General features: G+C 42.2%; 1 protein-coding gene across 2 annotated transcripts in view; it reads right to left on the reverse strand.

The window, feature by feature from the left end:
• Positions 1 to 9,072, reverse strand: part of LOC306919535 (F-box and WD repeat domain containing protein 10B-like) — a 42,548-nt gene extending 33,476 nt beyond the window's left edge. The window contains exons 1-3 of one of the 2 annotated variants that reach the window (XM_079532298.1): positions 8,667 to 9,072; positions 6,437 to 6,699; positions 5,218 to 5,412 (exon numbers count right to left, since the gene is read on the reverse strand). In XM_079532298.1, coding sequence (XP_079388424.1) covers positions 5,218 to 5,412; positions 6,437 to 6,699; positions 8,667 to 9,016 — 808 coding nt within the window. In that variant the 5' untranslated portion in view covers positions 9,017 to 9,072. Of the gene's footprint in view, positions 1 to 5,217; positions 5,413 to 6,436; positions 6,700 to 8,666 lie in introns of those variants that run through there. The other variant, XM_079532299.1, reaches the window with a different exon arrangement.
• Between the last annotated feature and the right edge of the window lie 2,024 nt (positions 9,073 to 11,096).

The following is an 11,096-nucleotide window of genomic DNA, read 5'->3' on the forward strand; positions in this document are numbered from 1 at the left end:
AAGACTAAGCTCGGGTCTAGTCCATTGTGTAATAAAATGTTATTTAGTCCAATCTGCATTGGTAGAGCATGTTAATACCTTCAAATATGAACTTTATAAAAGGTCAAACACCTGAAACCGTGTGGTGTGCAAATGCTGGCAACACTGTACCCTGTCCTGTACTGTACATGCTGCCTTCTGGGCCATAAAAAGCACTGGACCTTGGACAGTAACTCCTTAGATTACAGTGTTAGATTACTTCACACGGTGTAACGCTTTAGATTACAGTTTTAGATTACATCAGACGGTATAGCGCTTTCGATCAGAGCTCTAGATTACATCGCTGGCTGTGTATCTAAACAGGCAGCGATGAAATAAGATTCTGAACAAGCATCACCCAATTGAACTTAGTGCTGTGATGCGGTGATGGGTCTCAGAGTGCTTTAACACTTTATAGCCGTAAGGCAAATACGATTTACAATGTAGGCATTTAGCGGACGCCCTTAATCCATGAGCAATTGGCACCCGCTGGCCTAGTGGCGCATGCCACATATAGGCTCTGGCCTGACAGCGTGTCGCGTGTTCGAGTCCCGTTCATGACGACCTTTGCTGCATGTCTCTCCCCGTCTCTCTCTCTCTCTCCCTCTTTCCTGTCAGTCTTCACTTGATACTATCTGTTATGAGCTGCCCATGTACATCTTAGTCCGTGTACTTGAACTTGAGATACAGTGTACTTGATATGTATTGTGTACTGCCTGTACTGTAGCATACTTTATGGATAGGCTACGAGAGACATCTCAGCGCCAGCAAGGTCAGCCTTGCTGCATTAGTCATTATCATTGTCACGTTTCTATGTCTCATATCTTGTTGTCACGTCATTATGATCTAGCACTATATATGTTCCTGTTGTGTAATAAACTTTGTGAACCTTTAGCTTGATACTGTCTCGTGTCGCGTTATTGTTCTCCCGGGCCTGCCGCCGCAGTCGCCGTACCAAAGGAAATACTTCAAACGGATTATCACACACCACCCAGCCTGCACACACTACCTGTCTGTCAAACCAGACGAGGGTCCAGTACTTAGATATTACAGCACTATCAATAAAGGCAGGAAAGCAAAAAAAATAATATCTAAAAAAATATATATATTAATCTCGAGCAATTTACAATAAGCAAGGTAAACACGAGGAGATAGATACATCAAATGCATAGAAATAGTAATCTGGGACCAAGAACCAAAAACCTATCATCAGTCAAACTCTAGTCTAAACAGTATAACATCAAAAGAAATTGAAAACTTTGAAACTATAGGATGTCAGGTCTACAAATGGCGCCTGTCTAGACTAAATAACATGCCATCTAAATTACATTTTAACCTTTGTATAGGCCTGCAAGGTCGCCAAGGCTGGCTGGGTCAAGTGCTACGGCCTACGGGCTCCGTCTGAAGAGGTGAGTCTTCAGATTACCGCAGAAGATTGGGAGTGAGTCGGCACTTCTAACTGCATTGGAGTCTGCAACTCTCAAGAGGATTTCACAGTGACGATCGGGGGACCCAGAGATAGCAAATTGATTCAAATCGATTCAAGTGGCCTAGTGCAGTGGTATCCCAAACAATGAGTCGGAACCCATTTGTGGGTCTGACATATCTTTATGGGTCACAAACACGTTTTAATTTATTTTGTATTAATTCAAACTAAAACAAAAAAAAAGAGATTTCAGTAACAAAACTATAATTTCATTAATAGAAATCAAAGAAATTCCCTACTTCCAAAAACTACTTTAAAGAAGTAGTGAAAATAGAACACCTTGTGAGCTTGTTTTTACTAGTTTGGGTCCCTGCCCTGGGAGTCTTCAAATGTGTCTTTTGAGTCTCAAGCTAAAAAGGTTTAGGAACCACTGGCCTTAGTGTATAACCTGGGGGTCCCCAACAGGGACGTACACATAGACCCCTTTTCCACCGGTTCAGTTCTTTTTGGTTCTTAGTCCATGAGCCAGAGCTCCAAAATTGGTGGGAAAAACTAGACCTATATTAATTTGTTTATAGGATCAATACAAGTAAGTAAATTAATAGATGATAACCCTTCCACAGTAGTAGCTTTTTCACATTTTCTATTATTTTGCATATTTTCCTACATAATGCCTCATTTGCATGTTAAAAATGTAAAATGTGTAATACAATAAATCAGTCTTTATGTAAGTAATCAATTGGGGAAATGGCATGGTGATAATCTAATATAGGCATGGTTTTGCACACTCAATTCAGAACTAGAAAGGTCGCAATTTTAAAAAATTGCAAAGTGTGGTTGCCGCAGTGGCTTACATATGCCTCTCCCACTGATATTGCCAGCCAATTACAATGTTGCGTCACCCCTGCGATCATGCGTAAGTAATTCGGATGGGATTTAACCCCCCAAAAAACATTTTTCTGCAAGAAACGGTTACATTTTTCGCATTTGCGGCACCCCCTATGGATGAAAATGGAATCGCTTTTGGCTTTTGGTTGATTAAACCACCCGCGACATCTGATTCAAATTTGGGATGGATTGGACATTCCATTCGTGACTTTAGGCATTTTTTGTAAAATAGGCCCCTCCCACTAACTTCGGACGACGATTAAGGCCGAACGTACGGACAAAAAAAATTCAAAAAATCTGAAAAAAATTGAAACGCGGTCCGATAGGTCCAGAGATCATATGTACCGATTTCTGTGAGATTCGGACAAAATCTGTAGAAATAGAAAATAAAGGTGTGTTTTGAAGAAAAATCAAAATGGCGGAAAATCTATCCTGACGCAAATGGGCGTGGCCTATATGGGGAGATGCGTCATGGCCCAAGGAATACAGGGAGAAAGGAATTTAGAATTTACGACCTACGGTTCAAGAGTTATAAGCCAAAACGTAAAGTGGGCTGTTATAGCGCCACCATGAGGCCGACCGATATAATTATAAGTGAATTAATTTTAGTAAGTATTACGAATTATCCCTCCAAGTTTTGTAACTATAGTCCTTACGGTCTCCGAGGAAAAAATACTTGAACGTGATTTTTCGCATTTTCCCATTCATGTCAATGGGGACATTTAATGCACGAATAAATTAATATCAATTAAACTATACAACATTTCTCTTAGAAACGAGCAAGCACACCATTCCCGATTTTTCCGGTCAATTTGAGATATGGCTCAAGTGCGTACAGTCAAAACTGTAGGAGGAGTAGTACCTCAAATTTAGGGTTACTCTAGCGAAATAATAATAAAGTGTTACAACTAGAAAGAAGCAATTCTGGGAAATTGCAAAGTATGGTTGCCTCCATCGCACCCGTCGCACCGACGTCGTTGGGGACCCAAGGAGTCTGCCAGGAGGTGTTGTGTTAGAGGCCAAGGCCAAACAACATGCCATTCAAATTTGGCGCTGATCGGATCCTGATTTGGTGACATATAGTGTTTTAGTTTTTTCGAAAAAAATTGGCCCCTCCCACTAATTTTAGGAGTCAATTAAATGGTCACATCACCTTTGAGATCATGTGTAAGTATTTTGGTGGGGATTGAGCCCCCCAACAAATTGTTTTTTCAATAAACGGTGACATTTTTGGCATTTGCAGCGCCCCCTATGGGTGAAAATGGAATTGCTTTTGGCGCTACATTGATTGAACCACTCTCGATATGTGATTAAAATTCTGTGTGGATTGAACGTTCCGTTCATTATTTGTGGCATTCTTTGTGAAATAGGCCCCTCCTACTAACTTCGGAAGCCGATTAAGGCCGAACGGTATGGACTATCAAAATTCTGCCAGTGTTTAAGTAATCGGATAGCACCAGAGATGTTGTGTACCAATTTGTGTGAGATTTGGACAAAATCTGTTGGAGGTGGAGCAAAAAGTGTGTTTTGAAGAAAATGCAAATTTGGTGCGATTTCGTTCTAGACGGAAATGGGCGTGGCCTATGCAGGGAGATCCGGCATGATCCAAGGAATCCATGGAAAAGGACATTTTGATTTTACGACTTACGGTTCAAGAGTTATAGGGAAAAACGTGAAGTGGGCTGTTATAGCGCCACCATGAGGCTGAGCGATGTAATTCCTTTTCAATTTATTTTCATAATTATTATGAACCTCCAGCCTAAGTCTTGTAAATATGGTGCTTATGGTCTCCAAGGGAAAAAATACTTAAATTTGAGCCGTAATTAGTCTTCGATCTTCCCATTATAAGTCAATGGAGAACTAATTAATTAATATCAATTAAACTATACAACGGATCTCTTAGCAATGAGCAAGCACACTATTCCCGACGAAGCCGGTCGATTTGACATATGGCTCGAGTGCGTGTGGAAAAAACTGTGGGAGGAGTAGCGATACAAAGTATTCCAAAGTAGGGAAACAATAGTATGGTCGCCATAGGCAACCATACTAATTACAATAGTCTGGTTGCCCTTTAGGGCAACCACACTAATTAACGTTCCAATTTTGGAGCTCGGGCTCATGGACTAAGAACCAAAAAGAACTGAACCGGTTCCGATTGGGAACCAACCGGTGGAAAAGGGGCCAGAGTGCTAGAGAGGCAGGGGCTGAAATCCCATAAGAGGGCACTTTTGGACAAAAACAGCAGATCTACAAGCTTGTACATCGGCTATTTTTGTGGGGGCAACCCAGCACTCTTTATCTACTGGAGATGCGGTGTAACGACATTCGAAACAAATTGGTTCAATGCAAAATGCTACGTTCCATGTTCAGGAGACTTCGGAAAAAGGCAATTCTCCTGAATGGAAAAGGAGAGGAGGGCATTTGCATTTCTTTCACCATAGAAAATGCTGCATTCGTGGTCTGGAAAGGGCAGTTGTTTTACAGAAGGGTAAAAGGGCAGGGGCTGAAGCCCCCTTTGATGTCTATGTGTGCACGTCCCTGGTCCCTAATAGGCCTATCTCACAGCATTTCCCCGCCCCCTTTTGGAGATAGTGGTGTTATTTTTTTTGCGGTCCATAGGCTTCCATGTTAAAAGAGGTATTTTCACAAGCCACAAACTACCGTTTTGTAAAGGTAAGGTTTATTCTACTTATTTGAGTTGTTATACCATTGTGTTTTCTTCATATTATTATCGGACTTTGACATTTTAACATTAGGAAATGTACTTAGATTCTCCAGAGAAAAAAAGTGTAAATGCCTAATGTTAAATGACACCACTAGCTACCGGAAGTGGGCGTGGAAAGGGGGCTGTGAGATAGGCCTATAAAACAAAAAAGCTTCTATACCTAATATCCTCTTGGCCAGGTGAACGGGCAGGCAGCGCAGGAAGTCACGGTGTCTCCTGACCCCGGACAGCGATGCAGAGGAGCCAGGGATCACCACCGCGAGAGCTTGTTCATCCTCCTCCTGGTCATCATCACTGGAGTCCATCTTCTCACCAGGTTCTTCCCCTCGCTCACCCGTCCTCTTGTGGGACAAACCTCCCGAAATATCAAGAGCATAACTGATGTTTAATAAAACACAAGAACAACAAGTGGTTCTAAAAAATTAAAGCGTGCTAATTGTAAATAATTATGTTCTTGAATTGTTTATCCCACAAAATCAGAGTTACTGCACTTGCTGGCTTTGTAGGGCAGTATAAGTTTGTCTGAATAGATATTTTGTAGTCTTGCCAAATTCAAGACAGTACTTCTCAGCTTTGAACCGCTTAAAATGTGTGGCCTACGTTTGTAAGATTAAAGTCAACGTCAATTTACAGTGGCATGAATCACGATAGATAGATAGATAGATAGATAGATAGATAGATAGATAGATAGATAGATAGATAGATAGATAGTTTTTGTGCGTAGTTCCCATCATGTCATTTTCCAAATAGCCTGGCTAATAAGCCAGACCGAATCAGCCGTTGGCAAAAAGAAAATTGCCTGCCGGCGGATTGACAGTGTGATTTGAGTCTGGCTTATTAGCCAGGCTAGCGATCAAAGGCAGGAAAGAAGAAAGTTTGAGTGCTTTTACCACAAAACGTACAAATAAAGGGTTCCAGATATTAGAATATGTAGAATGTGAATCCCTCGACTCCTTCAGAACCGCTCTGAAAGAGCACCTACGGACGGCTGCAATTCAAAACTGGCCCCCGTTAAATCTGAATCCCTCACCCACCCCTTTTCCTCCCCACTGTATATGTTTTCCCCCCTTTTTACCTCGCTCCTCGTTTATGATGATTTCCTGGTTTTGACTTATATAGAAGTGAATATTTGTACGTCTATAAATGTTATGAAGAATTGAAAACGGCGGACCCTCTTGTAAACAAGTGTAATGCTTTATGGTGTCGTCCACTCACAGTTAACAGTTTTTTGTATCGAGTCGTGCTTGAAATGTACTGTAATTCTGCAAACTGTTAATAAATACTTCAATCAATCAAGAATTACATAGAATGTGTGCGAGAGCGAGAGAGAGCGAGCGAGAGACAGACAGACAGACAGACGGTAAATACTGTACCCTCACATTGCACAAGAGCACGTTTCTCCCTGGCCAGGAGCACAGAGGTCAGATTCCCCAGCATGCGCAGCAGCTCGGGGTCACACAGTCGCAGCACATGCAGCAGGTAGGTGGCTCTGGCCCAGTCTGGTGTGCTGGCGCTCCCGAACCAGTCCCACACGTCCAGCACGTCCACTCCCAGCGGCTCCGTGTGAGCTGCTGCTCTGTCGCTGCAGTTGGAGCTGCTGCATCTAGCGACAGTGTCTTCAGCTGAACTTGGCTTCTTTGACCTGGTATGGACCATATATGCAGACCGCGGCCATCTTAACATCCTACCATAAATGCGCCACGTCTCTGTCTGCGTGCGTGTGTGTGTCTGTGTGCGGTTGTAATGCACATAACTCGAGAACCGTTTGCCCCTGACTTCAAATTCGACACACGCGTTCCACACCCCCGCAGGGAGTGCAGTGTCCGGTATCAAGTCGGTCGGACCCACGGTTCTCCAGAACCACCACAAAAGGCTCTGGTCAAAGCTCTGCCAGTGGTCCTAATGAGCCCTCACATGTGCAATTTCCAGCCTTTGCCTCAGCCAATTGATTGCCATGGCAACCCCACACCTGCACAGGCAGACCGGCAGATACAGAGATCTCCATGTGGGACACAGACAGATAGTTCAAACGGGTGCTATGACAAGTTGACAACGGGTATTATGTTCCAAAGTTGCATCGTTCTCGATGGCCAACGGGTACGTACAGGTCTAGTATATGTTAATGGCAAGGTTCTAACAAGGTGCAACTTCCCATTGGCAGCCCATTCATCCAAACAGAAAAGTCCTATCTGATTGTATTACACAACGTCAAACTCACCAACATTGCAGCTGTACGAAAAGCTTGAATTATTCTCTTTTTATCCTCAAAGTGTTTGTTTCATAAAGATCCACCGTAGACATGTTTATGAGCTACTTTGTGTCCTGGCAGGTGATTCTTTTTCTAAGTGTTGCAGTTTGGAACTGGAAGTGCTCGTTAGATATCACTCAACTGCCCTGTGTACCAGGGCAGTGAATTTGCACATAATGCAGGAGGCAACGGGACATTGCTTTACTGAAAACGAGTGCTTCCTTATGGCAAGATGGCCGTGGTCTGCAAATGGTCAATACGGGGTTGTTATAGTGAATAATAATAAAAACTAGCAAAATAATGAAAATTGAATAAACGTTTTAGTCAAAGGAGCACTCGCGAGAGTGACGGTCAAGCTACACCAGGCTTTTCTCGCACGTTTACCCTAAACGCGCGGCCCGCACGTGCGTTTTTTAAAATAGGACTGGACCTAAATTAAACGCACGCGTGGGGTTAAACGCGCACGTTTTTTGCGCGAAAAGCCTGGTGTAGCTTGGCAGTGAGAGGGAAGTCTGGAGCTGTACTGGATAAGCGGTTGAAGATGGAATGAGGCATGGAGCACTCGCTAGTGAGCTGTGGGATGTTTTATTTATTTTTTTGCGAGCGTTCTACCCATTGCTGGCTGTCTGAATACCAAAAGAATAAAAAGGTCATTGAGATTTTGACGTATTATTGCTTATAGCAGCTTTAAGTGTTGGAGTTTGGAAGTGCTCATCGGAAGTCACTGAACGGCCCAGATGTTTCAGATGTGCACATGCAGGAGGATCGAAGCAGCAACATGATGCGTTAATGAAAACGAGTACTTCCAAACGCCAACACTTGGAAAACATTATCACGGCATGACATTTTTTAGCAGAAAGTAGCTCGTAAATCGTAATAGATATTGACGAAGACTTAAGTCTTATATCTCATGTATAAACCATTGGCCATGCTAGTTTTAAGCCCGGTTGTCTGAGCTTTTTGAATCTCGCCACCGACTAGTGAGTGACTCAACCTTCTCAGGCCACCGCTGGCCACACCCACGACCCCCCAAAATAATCATATTTGAACAGGGGACCCCCCCCCCCACCGGAGTTGAGGCATTATGTTTCTCGGTTCCAGAGATAAATATTGTGTTCACAATAGTTTGGCCAATATTTGCCCAATCTTTTACTATAGGCCTATAGTTTGTTGCGTTGGTAATCAACAAACTATAGGCCAAATACTATAACTTTTTTCATTCGTTATTAAAAGTTAATTGTATTGTATGGTGGGGACCCCCACCATAATAATAATAATAATAATAATAATAATAATAATAATAAACTGAAACTTAGCTGAAACTACAAGAAAATACAAAACTACAATAATAATAAGCTTACCTGGTGTAAGTGAAGTCCTTCCCAGATGTCACCTGCAGCACGTTGTGTATTCTCTGCAGCACAGAGACGCTTGTGCAACGCAGCAGCAGGCCAGCGAGGAACCTGGTCTTAGACGAGTCTCCTGCCCTCTGCATCCACTGCGTGGTGGTGGAGGAGACCCTCTTACAGTCTATGGTGGAGAACCTCTTACAGTCTATGGTGGAGACCCAAGGCTTGGCTGGTGGAAACACACAAGATGTTCCACAGGAGCTGCAGCAGCAGCACTCTTCTGTCTTCTTCTTACAGGAGTAGTTGTAGGCCTCATTGTGGGCAGAAGAATGTCCGTCCTTTCTACATTCAAACAGCTTCATGTTGGTTTTCTTTTCATGTTTGTTTGGCTGTTCTTCTTCAGAGTTTACATCATGTCCCTGGGTGGTGTGTGTGGCTGCCTGTTGGGCCAGGTGGTGCTGTTTGTTGTTGCCATGTGTAACTGAAAACAAGCTTTTCCCTCTGAGCTTCACTTCAGGGGGTTGCCATGTTTGCTAATTATAAGCGACTTTGGGCTTGTTTTTTTGTTTTATTTTTTATTTTGTTTTGTTTTTTTCGGTAAAGCTGCTAGTTGTTAAACCCCCAAATGAATATGTATTACTATTAAACAAAAAAACATGTTTTGTGCAATTTTGTGATTTTGTGAATCCAACCCAGATTATATAGGCTACTAATGAGAGCAGAGCATAAACAAAGCTAAATCCTGAGTCCTCCTATGCACAGCTTTGTGTGTAGGTTGATTTATTTTTGAATGAACTGCAAGTCTGAGTAGCCCGGCCTGATGAATGAATTTCACTTTTTTTTAATGTAAAGTTTTTAAGGTGTGACAATAAAGTCTTTCTGAGTTTTTCTGACTTCTGGGGTCATGTGTGATCGGCGTGAAAATTCAAGATTTTTGTGAAAATAGCCGATGCAATATCATGTTTGAATATATTGACTATTGGCTACCTGTGCTGCTCTAAAAATACAGCCTTTGTATTGAGTTGTGCTTTCATGTGAAATGTAACCATTCTGCAAACTGTTAATAAATACTTCAATCAAACTCAGGCAGCAAATCAAATCATCAATATTGGGTACACACACGACTGTGGCTCAGGAGGTAGAGCAGGTCGTCCAATGATCCATGGGTCGGCGGTTCGAATCCCGGCTCCTCCTGTCTACATGTCGAAGTGTCCTTGGGCAAGACACTGAACCCCAAATTGCTCCCGATGTGCTGGTTGGTACCTTGCATGGCTTCCTGCCGCAATCGGTGTATGAATGTGTGTGTGAATGGGTGAATGTAATGCACAATCTATGTAAAGCGCCTTGGATAAAGGCGCTATATAAATGCACCATTTACCATTTTATTTACCATTTACACACAAGGCTGGGCATAAATAATATATTGATTTCAAAAGATTTTCTTTAATAAATATTTTGTAATACTTTTTGAGGGGCTGGGAGACATCACATTTCTCTGGGATACATCAAATTTAAAGTATTCAAACAACCAATCAATCAATCAAGCAATCAATCATGCTCATGTGGTCACTTCTTTTCATAGATCCTGGTTGCTTATTTATGTCGCTAAACCTTAACTTGGCAACACTGGATCAAAGTGTCGCCGTTTCGTCACTCACTCAGACTTGAACTTACTGTTAATGAGCCATGCTGCCATGCGATACAGCGGGACTCGCTTTTCTCTCTCGGGTTCCGAATCCGGACAACACTCGTCACTCATGATCGCATCCATTGCATACAAAACTAATTGATTGGCTTGCTTGACAGTAATGCCACAGACGAAAAACAGTTTAAGTCCACACTATTGATCCATAATGTATAAATGATAGATAAGGGTTCAGGACAACGAGGCCTTTTCGTGGAGGGGTCAGAATGAAATTTTGACTTAGACTGTTTTTCGTCTGTGGTACTCTAACTGTTTACTTTACACAATGTTGTACCCCCTCCAACTGTATCAATTTGCAACTATTTTGATTATGTTTTGACACTTAATTGCTTTGCCAATGTAAACGTATGTTTTCTCATGTCAACACTCACTTGAATTTAATTGATTTGGGTATATTTGAATCAGAAATGCCGCATATGCAACAAGGATCTAAAATCAAAAAATTGTAAATTGGAAGAAAATCAGTGCGCCGCCCGGGAATCGAACCCGGGTCGCAAGAATGGGAATCTTGCATGATACCACTACACCAGCGGCGCCCGTGTTTGATGGGACATATAATTTATAATATATAGCATCATATAATTATTATTATTACCATTAGGGAGTGGGTGGAAGTTATACATCGTGTTTAATAATGAAGCTTGAAACGTACATATAATAATGTTATCTGTTGGACGAATGCACATAAGTTATGGAATAAAAAGGGGAGGCGATGTCTTGAGTGACGTACTTTTATT

This window comes from Electrona antarctica (assembly GCF_951216825.1).
Source record: "Electrona antarctica genome assembly, contig: scaffold_26, whole genome shotgun sequence".
NCBI lineage: Eukaryota > Metazoa > Chordata > Actinopteri > Myctophiformes > Myctophidae > Electrona > Electrona antarctica.